At 47.7% G+C, this 16,041-nt stretch overlaps 1 protein-coding gene across 2 annotated transcripts in view; it reads right to left on the bottom strand.

The window, feature by feature from the left end:
* Window positions 1-290: 290 nt before the first annotated feature.
* Window positions 291-16,041, bottom strand: part of cdan1 (codanin 1) — a 79,978-nt gene continuing 64,227 nt past the window's right edge. The window contains exons 24-28 of one of the 2 annotated variants that reach the window (XM_084310869.1): window positions 14,132-14,239; window positions 12,975-13,038; window positions 9,902-10,083; window positions 2,818-2,925; window positions 291-684 (exon numbers count right to left, since the gene is read on the bottom strand). In XM_084310869.1, the coding sequence (XP_084166995.1) occupies window positions 559-684; window positions 2,818-2,925; window positions 9,902-10,083; window positions 12,975-13,038; window positions 14,132-14,239 (588 nt within the window). In that variant the 3' untranslated portion in view covers window positions 291-558. The remainder of the gene's footprint in view (window positions 685-2,817; window positions 2,926-9,901; window positions 10,084-12,974; window positions 13,039-14,131; window positions 14,240-16,041) is intronic. The other variant, XM_084310870.1, reaches the window with a different exon arrangement.

Genomic DNA, 16,041 nt, shown 5'->3' with positions numbered 1-16,041 from the left:
AATCTTCACAACACGGTTCAACGTGAACTAAAAAAAAACGATCACAAGCGCGGTTCTCGCGCTCATGGGGACAGAAACGGGCACCGGTCACTCGTGAGACGGTCAGACGAGAAGGCGTCACCGTGTGGAAAGTGCCAGACTGAAATGAAAGACCGGGATCCTTTTCTTTTTCTTCGTAATGTGGCCTCAAGGTGAGAACAACATGACATTCTTCATGCAGGACACTCGTATCAACCCCCCCCCCCCCCCCCTCCATCCATCCATCACACCTCTGAATCTTTAAAGGGGCACTTCAAAAAAAAACTAAAAAACAATGCAGATTCAAGAACAAGAACAAGAACAAGGTATTGCAGTTTCTTCATCGACATCGTTTCACGGAGCTGTAATTAATTAACAAGGTCCCTGAGGCAATTCAAACTCATTTACGCTCAATAACTGGTTATCATCCATTTTTTTTTGTCCCGAACCACCAGTTTAAAAAGAAACATGGATTTATCATTGTGGGGGGGGGTCGCAGTCTCTCAAGATGCTACGGGGCGCGCTCGGGTGTGAGTTCAGTCAAGTGGCGCCCTCTACTGTAGGCTGTGAGATGTGCAGCACCTCCATGTGCCTCTTCAGCTCCACGGGAAACAAGGCGGCCGGGGGGGCGGAGTCTGACTGCAGCTGGAACTGATCCAGGAACTCCTAGAGGGGGGGGGGGGGGGAGAGATACATAGAGAGAGAGAGGGAGAGCGAGCAAGAGCGAGAGAGAGAGGGGGGGAGAGAGAGAGGGGGGGGAGAGAGAGAGGAAGAGAGATACATAGATAGGTAGAGACGAGAGAGAGATAGGTAGAGATGAGAGAGAGCGAGAGAGACACAGAGAGATGGGTAAAGAAGAGAGAAGATAGAGAGAGAAATCAAGAGAGACACAGGTAGGAGAGATAGGTAGGTATAGAAGAGAGAGGATAGAGATAGAGAGAGATAGGTAGAGATAAAGAGAGCGAGAGAGATAGAGAAAGAGATACATAGACAGAGAGAAGATGGAGAGAGAGAGAGACACACACACAGAGGAGAGAGACAGACAGGGAAGGTCATTCTGGAGGCAGACTGGAACTTTTTTTTTTTATTGTAAAAAATTACAAACATTCAGTCATATCAGTTCATTTAAGTCCTTGATCACCAATCATTCCACCATAATCTGCAATAAATGTAATTGATTGTATACATTTCTGTTATGATTGCACTTATTGTATTGTTTACTGTATTTATTTTATTGTATTTATCATGTATTTATTATGTCTGTATGCTCAACACCATTGTAAATGCTGTGAGTGTCAATGATGTCAGATAATGAGGTTATCAATTCTGTTATGGCCGATAACGTATTTCTATGATAATCTAATTGTGCACATTGCTATTTTTGGACACACTGAAGCAATGTTAGCCCACAATCCTGTGCTGCGCCGTCACGCAAGCAACGTTACCCAGACAAACTCTGCGAGGCTAAAAACAGAAAAACAAACACACTACGGCAGCTAGACAACGGTGGAACGAACTTCCCACCACAGTCAGGACAGCCGAAACCTCCGTACCATCTTTTCCCATCATGCACTTTGCCACCAAGTAATCGACCATGCCTATATTACTACCTACTATGCCAACATGTCTCTACTACTATGCACTCAACACTCCATTTATATCCACCTGGTTTCTGCTCATCGGACCGATGTGAAAAAATCACCATCATCGGCCGATACCAATATGGTCACTGATAGACCTGTTCGCTGTATACAAGCATACCGTGTTCGAGCCAATCAGCAACACCAACTGAGTCACGTGACTAAGTTGTCACCTACCTAGGACAGGGCTCTATGGAGAAACCATGACACTCCCCTGACTAACAGTATAATGGAGCTCTATGGAGAAACCATGACACTCCCCTGACTAAAAGTATAATGAAGCTCTATGGAGAAACCATGACACTCTCCTGACTAAAAGTATAATGGAGCTCTATGGAGAAACCATGACACTCCCCTGACTAACAGTATAATGGAGCTCTATGGCGAAACCATGACACTCCCCTGACTAAAAGTATAATGGAGCTCTATGGAGAAACCATGACACTCCCCTGACTAAAAGTATAATGGAGCTCTATGGAGAAACCATGACACTCCCCTGACTAACAGTATAATGGAGCTCTATGGAGAAACCATGACACTCCCCTGACTAAAAGTAGTTTCAAACGAAAACGGCTGGATGTCATTTTGCCAAACCAGCGTGGTTGTGAGTCTTTCACCTTTTACATATCTAGCTTTGACATGGATTGATTGTTTTTCGATCGCTAGCATGGCTAAACAAATGCAAATATATTGTAGTCTGCCCCGTTGTTCTGACCAGGATTGCGTTCCTTTTTGCCTCCTGGATGCGCGCACACCGAGTCTGACGCGGACCAGTCTATAGAGTTCATCCCTACAAGGAACAAGATGAGGCTCATCTAAACAAACACCCAGCTTACCACTCACTTTATTCACTTTAGACACTTTATATGCATCTATTATTAAGGATATTTGCACTACATTCATACCACACCCTACCCTAAGTTTTGTACCTCTGCATTGTACCTCACTCTTACTCATTTTACTCTGTATTGTATATATGTATATTGACTTTACTTACTTCTTAATTTTTAGATTTTGTTTAGATTATAATTTTTTTTTTACTTATTCTCTTTTTACTGTATGTAGCACGCTCTCAGGGGCTCATACAGAAACAAGCATTTCATCATAAAGTATTCTGTGTTTTGTCGTGACAATTAATAAACAAACTTGAACTTCTCACCGCCGGCAGGGACAGGGCGGGCAGCTTCCTCCAGTGAGCCGCCACCTCCTCCTCTCCGAACAGACCCCGGTCCACCAGGCCCCGCACCAGGAGCAGGTAGCTGTCCCACTGAGGAGACAAGAGGGACACGAGGAGACGTTACACCAGGACCAGGTAGCTGTCTCCCACTGAGGAGACAAGAGGGACACAATGAGGAGGAGACGTTACACCTGGACCAGGTAGCTGTCTCCCACTGAGGAGACAAGAGGGACACGATGAGACGTTACACCAGGAGCAGGTAGCTGTCTCCCACTGAGGAGACAAGAGGGACACAAGGAGACGTTACACCTGGACCAGGTAGCTGTCTCCCACTGAGGAGACAAGAGGGACACGATGAGACGTTACACCTGGACCAGGTAGCTGTCTCCCACTGAGGAGACAAGAGGGACACGATGAGGAGACGTTACACCTGGACCAGGTAGCTGTCTCCCACTGAGGAGACAAGAGGGACACGATGAGGAGACGTTACACCTGGACCAGGTAGCTGTCTCCCACTGAGGAGACAAGAGGGACGCGATGAGGAGACGTTACACCTGGACCAGGTAGCTGTCTCCCACTGAGGAGACAAGAGGGACGTGATGAGGAGACGTTACACCTGGACCAGGTAGCTGTCTCCCACTGAGGAGACAAGAGGGACGTGATGATGAGGAGACGTTACACCTGGACCAGGTAGCCGTCTCCCACTGAGGAGACAAGAGGGACGTGATGAGGAGGAGACGTTACACCTGGACCAGGTAGCTGTCTCCCACTGAGGAGACAAGAGGGACACGATGAGGAGACGTTACACCAGGACCAGGTAGCTGTCTCCCACTGAGGAGACAAGAGGGACACGATGAGGAGACGTTACACCTGGACCAGGTAGCTGTCTCCCACTGAGGAGACAAGAGGGACGTGATGATGAGGAGACGTTACACCTGGACCAGGTAGCTGTCTCCCACTGAGGAGACAAGAGGGACGTGATGATGAGGAGACGTTACACCTGGACCAGGTAGCTGTCTCCCACTGAGGAGACAAGAGGGACACGAGGAGGAGACGTTACACCTGGACCAGGTAGCTGTCTCCCACTGAGGAGACAAGAGGGACGTGATGAGGAGACGTTACACCTGGACCAGGTAGCTGTCTCCCACTGAGGAGACAAGAGGGACGTGATGAGGAGGAGGAGACGTTACACCTGGACCAGGTAGCCGTCTCCCACTGAGGAGACAAGAGGGACGTGATGAGGAGACGTTACACCTGGACCAGGTAGCTGTCTCCCACTGAGGAGACAAGAGGGACACGATGAGGAGACGTTACACCTGGACCAGGTAGCTGTCTCCCACTGAGGAGACAAGAGGGACACGATGAGGAGACGTTACACCTGGACCAGGTAGCTGTCTCCCACTGAGGAGACAAGAGGGACACGATGAGGAGACGTTACACCTGGAGCAGGTAGCTGTCTCTGTTAGAGTTATTACTAGATCTATCTGTTATTATCAACAAATGTCTGAATACATTAAGTTTTGAGGTACTGTTTGATAAGGTCTCTAAATGTCAGAATGTGTGTCTCAATGTTGACAGACACACGCTTCTGCTTTCTTCCTCTGAGCTAAAGCAGGAAGTCCCACTGGACCTCTCTGGGGCCAGTTATGTAAACCAGTTCCTTAAACAGAAACCGCTGTAATAAGCACTTTCCACTGAATGTGAAGACATGTGTATATGCTGAGAGGGTCAATGGGGGGCGCCATGTCTCAGATGATTAATTGTATGTTTCCTGATGAACACATGATGTCCTCTTTGTTCCATGTCCTTTCGCGCTCAATAAAGCCTGGTTGTAAAACGGGAAGTTTTCAGTGTGCTCTACAGAGAGACACGCTCCTGTTCTGCAGACAGTATAAGCTGTTATTACATTGTGTCTTGTTGTTATTGGGTACTGGTATTGAAAGTGCAGTTAAAGGCACAGAGTGAGAAATCCTTAACAATTTGGTCCTTCGAGAGCCGGATCCCAAGATATCATCATTTCGGTGGAGAAGACCGCGACGCCGTTGCCTGTACAGCCGGAGCCTGGGGCTCTGTTTTGAAAGTCCGGACGTGTTGAATTCCAGTCCGGCCGGCGATAACAACTGCCTTCTTCTCCCCTGAATGAGGGATTGACGGGATCCGACCAGAGCGCCAGTAACAACAACAACAACACACGAGGGTAAGAACAAAATATGATTATGTAACACTGGTTGCCGCTTAACTGAAAAAGGGCACTATTTCGGAAATAGTATGTGTTCAGATCTATAATAAATATTCATTGTAAAAGAAACACTGGTTGCCGCCTACCTGTAAAAGGGGCACTAAGGTTACGCTTAGTATGTGTTTGTGAATATTTGAAAGCACTGGTTGCCGCCTACCGGAAAGGGGCACTAAAGTTACGATAAAAATATTTCTGGGAAATAGTAACGGTAGTATGTGCTAGTGAATGTTTTTGTGTACACAAGTGAGAATGTGAGTATATGGTATAATTCTAAGAGATACTAGAAGTTGGCTAAAGGAATTAATCTCATGAATTAAAAGATTGGAGAACTGTGTGAATTTTAAACAGGCCGCGGATCCTCCGAGCGGAGGACTGTAGAAGCTTGACTTCCTGCAGTTCCAATTGACCAATAAGGAGTCATTCATGAGGGTTTTTTACTGGATTTGCTAAACTGAAAAAAGGTATCTCTGAGAAATATACATGAGTAAATAATATTGATAATATTGAACGACTGTAAAGATGAACAGTAATCAACCTACACCCACAACACAAGACATGAAATGTGAATTGTGCTGTGGTGGAACAGACAAACCAGGCTGTTCTCCCAGTGGTGAACAAGAACTGAAGTCAGGTTACACAGAGGCGGAGGAAGAGCTGAGAAAATATTACGAATACCTGCAGCATGAGTTATCTATGACCGGTAACAGCGATTTTCAAGATAGTGATGAAGAAGAATGGGAAGTGTCTGACATGATTATGTCAGCTTTGTGCCAAGCCGAAATGCATTATGAAGATGATGAAAACATCCCGCAGCTTAGTGACAAAGAGCGTGAGGTGGTCGGTCTGCCTCCGGATGAGGCAGTGGTGCCGGAATGGGGGTCATTGGGACATTTTATGGAGGCCAACGAGGATCTTAAATATATACACTACTGCCAAGAGACAGAGAATGGGGTAGAAACCAGCAGGCTAGCATGTGACTCCCTCTTGCGCATGACACGGCGAGACCTAAATAAATAAATGAACTAACAGCCGACAGTAGTTGATGAATCCTCCCCCAAAGAAAAAGAAAAAAACTATATTAAGCGACCCTGGGACTGGGGTCGGGTTGGTCCCGTCAGCAACTCACTCAACACTCCACCATCCCGGCGCTGGTGGACGCGCCGGCCGCTGGATGACGGAGTCGGGAGTGTACGGGCTGACCTGGGGAGGCATAAAGCGGATGGACCACCCAGTGTGCACATTCTCTCTGTCTATATCTCTCTCTCTCTCTCTCTCTCTCTCTCTCGACAAAGGAAATGGTAGCAAGAGTCTAATACTACAGCCTATAAATGGAGAACTATGAATAAAGACTTGCATTAAGAACTACCAACCTGCTTATATATGTGCATGTGTATGTATATGTGTATATGTGGATAGATAGGTAGATAGATAGATAAATAGATAGGAGAGTCGTCTTATATAACGTTAGAAACCACGTCCGTTATAATATAGAGGCAAGGTATTTAGAGTAAAGTGCTCACAAAAGACGAGAGATACATGTGGAAAAAATGAGGAAAAAATATAGAACATAGGGTAGTGAAAGGAGAAAACATAATCTAAATGGCCACTGTACAACAGAAAGTGGCAAGAAAGTGGTGGATGAGCTAAATATGAAAATCATAACCACTAAAGTACACAGAGCAAAATATTACTGCACAGAAAAATGAGTAAGATGAGGCAAAGACAAGCAGACGCAGCCGAGGCAGGGTGGCTGGGAGAATGGAGCAGGAGACTGAGAAAAATGGGGATGTGCCCCACGCGATGAGAAAACTCGACTGAGCCACGGACTCCCTTACAGAGAGGCCAGACCCGGGGGGGAGGAGTCTAGAGATGGGTTGGAACTCAGGGTTCTGTCACATTAATGGACAAGCACAACAGAGTATCCAGCTGTTGTCTGCTAGACTATAGTTGAACTATACATATAAATATGTAATACGTTGTTGAACAGTTTAGAAACACAGAAAAAGGTGTTTTCAGTCATAGATTTGAGTAATGCATTTTTCTTAAATACCATTACACCCAGACGCTCAACATTGGTTTGGATTTACGTTTGAAGGAGTAAAATACACCTACACTCACTTACCACAAGGGTACAGTGAGAGTCCTTCAATATTTTCAGAAAACATACAGAAATGTATGTCTACCTATTCCTAAAGAACATGCCAAAAATGTTCTTTAATTTACGTGGACGATATCCTCATAGGATCAAACACAGCTGACCAATGCAAAAGTACAACACTAGAAGTCCTACAGCATGTAGGAAAGTACAAACTGGGTCATCAGATTTCACGGCAGGGAAAAGGACTGCATGAAAACAGGAAGTTGGAAATTGCACAGGCACCAACCAACCACTACACGGCCACTAATGTCGTTCATTGGAAAATGCAACTATTGCAGACTTTGGATCCCTGAACAGTCTCGAGTCACAGCCCCCCTGCAGGAGTTAATAACGATCCACCATGTTGAATCCAGGAACACTCTAGACTCCAGCAGAGGCTGACTCACCACATTGTAGCATTCATGAAACAGATCAGGCTACAAAACCCAGACAAGACATGCATGACGTCTTTAGATGGCTCATCGCCCAAAAGATCAGTATGACAAAACACATACGAGAGTCGCAGTAACAACAATGGAGATACTGCTCATAGGAGGAAAATGATCTCCATACCTGCCTGCACAGGCAGCCGAATAATAATAATAATTATTATTATTATTAGTATTATTAGTGGAGCAAACAAACGAGCAGATGATAAAAAGATTAACTTGTATATTGAAACAACGTTTAGATGTGGTCTCATGCAGGCATGCGTTGCTCATAGGACGAGATTGCACTCCGTGCAGACAAAGAGTTTAAGCAAAAGAGCGTGCACGCACACAGGAATGAACTCGCCAATTCGCTATAAGTACCCACCTGGGCTACTTTGCATATCAAATAGCGCTAATCGTCCGGTGTGTTTAAATACATTCTCAAGATATATTCACACCTAACTTATGAATGATATATGCTACACTCCAGTCATTGAGGCAATTAGGCAGTGTGTTTAGTCTGTGCTCAAGCGAGGGGAGCGCGCACGCGCCGGGAGAGCGCGTGCACATGGCGCCATTAGCGTGCAATCACAGTGATATCAGAAAGGCACCACTAGTCTCAGTACCGAATTCACTCGCATTATGTAAATGTCCGCACACAAGACGAACACCGCTGGAAACAATTGTGCAGGAAAAAATGGCAAATAGCAGCCTTGGGAAAAAGAAAAAAGAAAAAAAACCCAAAGAGAGACAACGCTTTCTTAATTGATACGTCATTAAAAACGACCATCGATTGTGATATCCTAGTAGACATGGATATCACCCACCATGGTCCTTCGACTCACTATACAGGAGAAACTGGGTTTCACCTAAATCTATATGTAGAACAAAATATATATTGAACCATGGGCGGAACCATAGGTTCAACAGGAGGGATAATGATGATTGATGAAAGCATTGAAAAACATATATAATCACAAATGATGTTGTGCATATGGAATCACAAATGATGTGTGATGATGTTCTATCTATGCTCCCAAGTACCAAAACTATAACAAAAAATTATTTTTGTATAAACCTTTTGGTGTAAATCTGGTGTAAAGATAACTCACAAGGAAGGGAAGCTAAGATACTGCTTTATAATAATTGATGCATGTTCTAAAAGCATGACGTAACAGTGCATGTGAATAGCAGTGCTTCCGCACACTTGGTAATAAATACAAAAACTGAAACCACTGTGTTTATTGCCCCCAAAAGTGTTGGGTTGGTGAAAGCGCACAAATAATACTTGAAAAGAATGCTTGAAAAACAAGACGATCAAAGAAACAAATGATCTGCCTGAGTTCTTATCTCCCCCACAGGTCAGAAACCAGATGACCAGGTGCTGGTGAAAGGTGTTCCGAAGAAGTCAACTGGGCAACACCACGGACCACATCATGTGCTATTAAAACCACACCTACCTCAGTGGAAGGAGAAGGAAGGATCCACGCAATAACAATATACAAGCTTGAATTCCTGCCAAAATCTCGACGTATAGGAGAGAAGTCCAGCTACAAAGGGGGTTAGTTCGCTAGGAACTGATCGTCTCAACCCTGGTGAAGAAAACAACTAATCCTATACACATATAGAAAAATGGAGCAGGTTCTGATCGTGATAACTGGTTTCACAATAATGGTTATATGTGCGTTCTTGTTCATATCATTGATAGTGCATATCTTCATGCCACTGTTTGGCTACGCTGACCCAGACGAGCCACCGGAGTATAATGTAGATGAAACTGTGCTATAAAAAATGACATTCTTGAAGAAAAGCAGGCACTGTTGATGAAAGATGATAATTATCTGCAAATTAATGACAGATGAATGACTATAGTCATTATGCCTGATTCTATATGTATCTATGATTGTAATTCATCATGTCTCTATACTAACATGTCTCCTGTTAAATGCACGTACCGTGGTAGAAAGTGGAGTTCCTCTTTTGGTGACAGACATGTATTTCGCTAACGGAAGGTCAATGAAAGTTTGGGCCTCCCAGACAGACAGCTCTAATTAACTGTTGCTTGAAATGTAGCTGTAGGCTCTAACTAACTGTCTATAAATAAATGTTTATGTGTTTGTTTAAAAAATAATAATAAAAAAATATATAAAAAAAGAAAGAAAAAAAAAAAACTACAAAAACACAACTTGTCCGAAAGGACAAGTAACATTTAAAAAAGATCAAGCACTTCAAGCACCTTGTGCGACCCCTGTTCATTACCTCTGCGCTGCTGGCCCTCAGCAGAGCGCTGAGCGTGAGCTCGGTGAACACCAGGTGGAGGGGCGCGGCAGAGCAGCACTCTCTCTCCCACAGCGAACACAGCTTCTCCAGCACGGCTCGGACGGCACCCCCACCGGGAGCGGCACCGTCCTGGGGACCAGGCACCGGCAGCTCCCCAGACACTGAGCGGGACGGGGAAAGGACACCGGATGTTAGGACATTTGGGGGGCGACAGTGAGGTAGGTAGAGCGGTCGTCTGGTAATCCGGAGGTTCCCCGGTTCGATTCCCCGCTCCTCCCGGGTTAGCGTGTCGAAGTGTCCTTGAGCGAGACACTTAACCCCTAATTGCTCCTGATGAGCAGGTTGGCACCTTGCAGTGGTCGCCTCCGCCGTCGGTGTGTGGATGTGTGAGTGAATTGTAAAGCGCTTTGGATAAAAGCGCTAATATAAATGCACCATTTACATTAGGATCCTCCTGTATATGTCGGAGCGTTCCATCATCGATCGTGATTAACTACATTACAACAAACATGGACCGAATCGAACAAAGACTGGTCGAGGAAGTCCGGAAATAATATACCGCCATTTGTACGACGAGACGCAGCAAAGCCACCTAGTGGTTCGATGGTGTACTGCAACCCACGCGTTGAACTGATGTGGAAGTATGTCGGCCTAGCTCCCACGCTCAAAAGATCGGCGACAGGGCGGTCAGGTGGCGTAGTGGAGATTGCGTTCGTCACCAACGCCGGAGACGCTGGATTCGCTTGTTCGAATCCAGCTCCCGGCGTTGTCACCAGCTTGGCTGGCCGTTCACACTAATACAATTGGCAGTATTAGAGGGTGGGAAAGCTGGAGGGGTGGATCCGGGTCGCCTGTAGCTGTTCTGCAACTGTAGCTATTTCCGGGGTAGGCCTGATTGGCCCCGACGCGTGTACCTGTTCCGCAACAGTAAGTGACTTCCGGGGTAGGCCTGATTGGCCCCGACAGGCACGTGACGCGGCAAACTCAGGACGCGCAACGAGGCTGCTGAGAGCTGTCGCGCGGAAATAGGCTGTCTATTGCCATTCTCTAACACAAACTCTAACCTTAACCAGCTCCTTAACAGCGCCTAAACTTAACCGTTCTAACCTTAACCAACTCCGAAACAATGCCTAACCTTAACCTTAACCTTAACCATGCCTAACCTTAACCATAGAAAGAATATTGCCATTCTCTAAGACAAACTCTAACCTTAACCAGCTCCTTAACAGCGCCTAAACTTAACCGTTCTAACCTTAACCAACTCCGAAACAATGCCTAACCTTAACCTTAACCTTAACCATGCCTAACCTTAACCGGCGAAAGAATACACGTTAAAAAAAAAATCACGTTAAAAAAAAAAGATTTTTATGGGATTCGAACTGACCAACAACGGACCGCAGGATCGCAGGACCGCTGCTCTGCCAGGTGAGCTATAGCGCCGAATCAGAGTCATGGCGTATTTGGACGGTTACGTAATTCCGTAAGCTCTGCCGCTCGGCTCCGCGGAGCGTGCCGCGCGGCAGAGAAAGTTGCGCGTCACGTGCCTGTCGGGGCCAATCAGGCCTACCCCGGAAGTCACTTACTGTTGCGGAACAGTTACACGCGGCCCCGACAGGCACGTGACCCGCCGCGGCCACGCCCCGCGGCAGCCCCGCGACGCGGCAACGAGGCTGCTGTGGTTCACAGGCGCTTTCCGCCTTCAACGCCATCAGTCATAATAATATCATCAGTCATCTCTAATAATATTAATCACTGTTCAATGTACTAATATACAATACGGCTCACTTTTCCCACTTCAATGACAGAGCCGCTGTTTAATAATATTGTCGCGGCGGAGCTCCGTCGCGGCAGCATTATGTAGCAGTAATCCCCCCTTCTTTAACATCGACAAACTAGCTCAATTGGTAACTCTGCTTGGCCGTGGATCCTATGGTCCTAAGTTCGATTTAATTTAAAAATAAAATATCGGCGACAGCCGGCCGGCGTTTAAGCGTAATCTCGGCCTTAAGGCTCGATGCGGTGAGCGGCACAAGAAGTGCGTCTCTCTGTAGAGAGACAGCAGGTGTTTAAAAGTAGGATTTAAGTTTAACAAAAGGTCTATGGCTTTTGTGAGCAGCTTTCTTCTGTGGGGACATGGTCTGATTTTCCTGTGTTTGTTTTCACTGTGTTAAGAGAGGTAGGGGCCTCTCGGGAATGTCGATCAAGTACGGGAACAATATGGAATGAATTAGAGAATTAGGACCAGGAGAGAATGTTCAATCCACACTTGTGTGGTTTCTGCTGTATTTACACACAGGACATGAGAAGGAATAGATAGATAGATAGATTTTATTTTATAGAGACTTTATTGCCATTTCAACACATGGTTGATTGGGATTTGTCTCGGTGCAATGCTCATTCATCATAGAAAAGAGGAAAAAACACAGTATAAAAACATACAATATAAAAACATACAAGAATACATACAATGCAAACCGTGAAATAGAAGTATTCCACAAACATTTAAAAATGCTACAGTGCATAAAAGAGCTCAGTGTTCCATTTTAAAGTGCATACTGCCTCAAAGTGCCTGTCGGCTGGTGCCAGCCCTTATGGTACAAAGTGCCTGTCGGCTGGTGCCAGCCCTTATGGTACAAAGTGCCTGTGCATTAGGAGGACTTGAGTTCAGGTGACGGACAACCTCGGGATATGTGCTGTTCTTAAAACGAGATGTCCTACACCCGAGTCTTCTGCCAGAGGGAAGGGGGTTAAAGAGGTATAGTAAGCAGGGTGAAAGGGGTCACCGATGATGTGTGTGGCATATATGGAGGCCACAGAAGGAAGATCACAGCGAATTACGGCTCCCTTCGTTCGTACCAAAGAGGCGTTGAAATAATCAAATATGACTCGGTTCCCTGACTCGGTTGTGTTCCCCGTTTTGTGCGAAAATGGCTGAAATTGCTGATAAATTCGTGTTGGTTTGTGAGCTTGTCGTCGCTGTAAAATGAGGGCAACCTCAGTGTCTTACGAGTTGAAATAAAGGGTTGAAATTAAATGAAAGCCTTGGTCTCACCTAGTTTGCAGGCCAGTATGACAGTAGAACGCAGCAGCATCTGCTCCGACATTGGAGTTAAGAACTGTGAGAGAGAGAGAGGAGTCAGAGTTAAAAACTGTATGAGATAATAATAATAATAATAATAATAACTTTATTTGTATAGCACTTTTCATACAGAGGTTGCAGTTCAAAGTGCTTCACAACAGTAAAAAATACAGGCATAAGCGAGCATAAAAAGATAAGACAGGTAGAATCACAGTGTTTCACATTAGGATCTAGCATCCTAATAGGCTCTCTATTCAGTAATACAAATAATCACAGTGTTTCACATTAGGATCAAGCATCCGAATAGGCTCTCCGCTTACAGTTTTCAGTAACACAAATAGTAAAAATAGTTTAAAATGATTCAGTTTAAAAATAGTAAAAAAGAATTATAAAATAGAACGGACATAAAAAATACAGGCATGAGCGAGCATAGCAAGGTATGGCAAATCACAGTGTTTCACATTTGGATCTAGCAAATAATAAGAATAGTTTAAAATGATTCAGTTTAAAAATAGTCATCAGTAAGAAGTAAAAAGTGCAATAACCGACACATGAATTTGATAGGCAGTGTACAAGAGTAGGCAGGGTAAGAATAGTGCAGGTAAATACAAGTTGTGTCAGGATATCCCTGATGTTTTCCTCTCGCCACTAGGTGGCGGCAGATATCTATCAGTGAAATGCCTGAGCAAAGAGATAGGTTTTAAGCTGTCTTTTAAAGATGTCTAGCGATGACTAATCTTTTCAATTTCAAAGATTAAAAAAAAATAAAGATTATGAATATATCCGGAGCTTCTAGAAAGGTGCAGAATAAAAGCATTGCTTTCACCCCCAAACACTTTCGACGGGTCCAAAATGAATGTTGTTGTTTACATGATGCGGTGGATGTATCGCCCGACATGCTGGTGCTCTAGTGTGACATCTAGTGGCTGAATGTTATCTATGGCACTGCCGAACACGAAGGGAGACAAAACCACCAAAACCCGGCCCTCTTTTCTTGATCCTCCAATCACGACTGTCGAGACAAACGTCGAAGCGACGAAACAACCCTTGTGATTGGAGGCTCGAGGAAAAGAGGGCGGGGTTTGAGATAGAATGAGAGACACAGCAGACGTCGTCCTCTACTCCCGTACCTTTCTACAAGCCAGCGTGTCTCCCACTTTGTCCAGCAGGGCGGCGAGCTGTGGGCCGGTCAGCAGCTCGTCTTGGGTCCTGGGTCCCACGGCAACGCTGAGGACCTCCTGCGGAGCGCGGAGAGGGACACGCTTTAACCCTTTCACTACCACACTATACTAGGGATGGGTATCGTTAGGATTTTATCGATACTACTACTCTTAGCGATAGTGCTTAACGGTTCGGTACTTTATCGATACTCTTATCGGTTCGTTTTTTTTTTTTTTTTTTTTTTTGCAATAATAAAAAAAAAGACAATTAATTAAGAACAGAATCGACATTGCTTTATTATTTATAACTTTATAAATAAATATTATAAATTTAATATAATAAATAAATATTATTTCTTCAGCAACAGTAACCCCGTGACACTCGTTCACCCTGTCCTGGCTGGGACCGGTGGTGGTGGAGGGAGGAGGGGTGGGCTGGGACCGGTGGTGGTGGAGGGAGGAGGGGTGGGCTGGGACCGGTGGTGGTGGAGGGAGGAGGGGTGGGCTGGGACCGGTGGTGGTGGTAGAGGGGGGAGGGGTGGGCTGGGACCGGTGGTGGTGGAGGGAGGAGGGGTGGGCTGGGACCGGTGGTGGTAGAGGGAGGAGGGGTGGGCCGGGACCGGTGGTGGTAGAGGGAGGAGGGGTGGGCTGGGACCGGTGGTGGTAGAGGGAGGAGGGGTGGGCCGGGACCGGTGGTGGTAGAGGGAGGAGGGGTGGGCTGGGACCGGTGGTGGTAGAGGGGGGAGGGGTGGGCTGGGACCGGTGGTGGTAGAGGGAGGAGGGGTGGGCTGGGACCGGTGGTGGTGGAGGGAGGAGGGGTGGGCCGGGACCGGTGGTGGTGGAGGGAGGAGGGCTGGGCTGGGACCGGTGGTGGTGGAGGGAGGAGGGCTGGGCTGGGACCGGTGGTGGTGGAGGGAGGAGGGGTGGGCCGGGACCGGTGGTGGTAGAGGGAGGAGGGGTGGGCTGGGACCGGTGGTGGTGGAGGGAGGAGGGGTGGGCTGGGACCGGTGGTGGTAGAGGGAGGAGGGGTGGGCTGGGACCGGTGGTGGTGGAGGGAGGAGGGGTGGGCTGGGACCGGTGGTGGTGGAGGGAGGAGGGGTGGGCTGGGACCGGTGGTGGTGGAGGGGGGAGGGGTGGGCTGGGACCGGTGGTGGTAGAGGGGGGAGGGGTGGGCCGGGACCGGTGGTGGTAGAGGGAGGAGGGGTGGGCCGGGACCGGTGGTGGTAGAGGGGGGAGGGGTGGGCTGGGACCGGTGGTGGTGGAGGGGGGAGGGGTGGGCTGGGACCGGTGGTGGTGGAGGGGTGGGCTGGGACCGGTGGTGGTGGAGGGAGGAGGGGTGGGCTGGGACCGGTGGTGGTGGAGGGAGGAGGGGTGGGCTGGGACCGGTGGTGGTAGAGGGGGGAGGGGTGGGCTGGGACCGGTGGTGGTAGAGGGGGGAGGGGTGGGCTGGGACCGGTGGTGGTAGAGGGGGAGGGGTGGGCTGGGACCGGTGGTGGTAGAGGGAGGAGGGGTGGGCTGGGACCGGTGGTGGTAGAGGGGGGAGGGGTGGGCTGGGACCGGTGGTGGTAGAGGGGGGAGGGGTGGGCTGGGACCCTTGGTGGTAGAGGGGGGAGGGGTGGGCTGGGACCGGTGGTGGTAGAGGGGGGAGGGGTGGGCTGGGACCAGTGGTGGTAGAGGGGGGAGGGGTGGGCTGGGACCGGTGGTGGTAGAGGGAGGAGGGGTGGGCTGGGACCGGTGGTGGTGGAGGGAGGAGGGGTGGGCTGGGACCGGTGGTGGTGGAGGGAGGAGGGGTGGGCTGGGACCGGTGGTGGTAGAGGGAGGAGGGCTGGGCTGGGACCGGTGGTGGTGGAGGGGGGAGGGGTGGGCTGGGACATGGTGGC

Source organism: Notolepis coatsorum, assembly GCF_963971535.1.
Source record: "Notolepis coatsorum genome assembly, chromosome: 3".
NCBI lineage: Eukaryota > Metazoa > Chordata > Actinopteri > Aulopiformes > Paralepididae > Notolepis > Notolepis coatsorum.
This window is presented reverse-complemented; position numbering and strand designations above follow the sequence as displayed.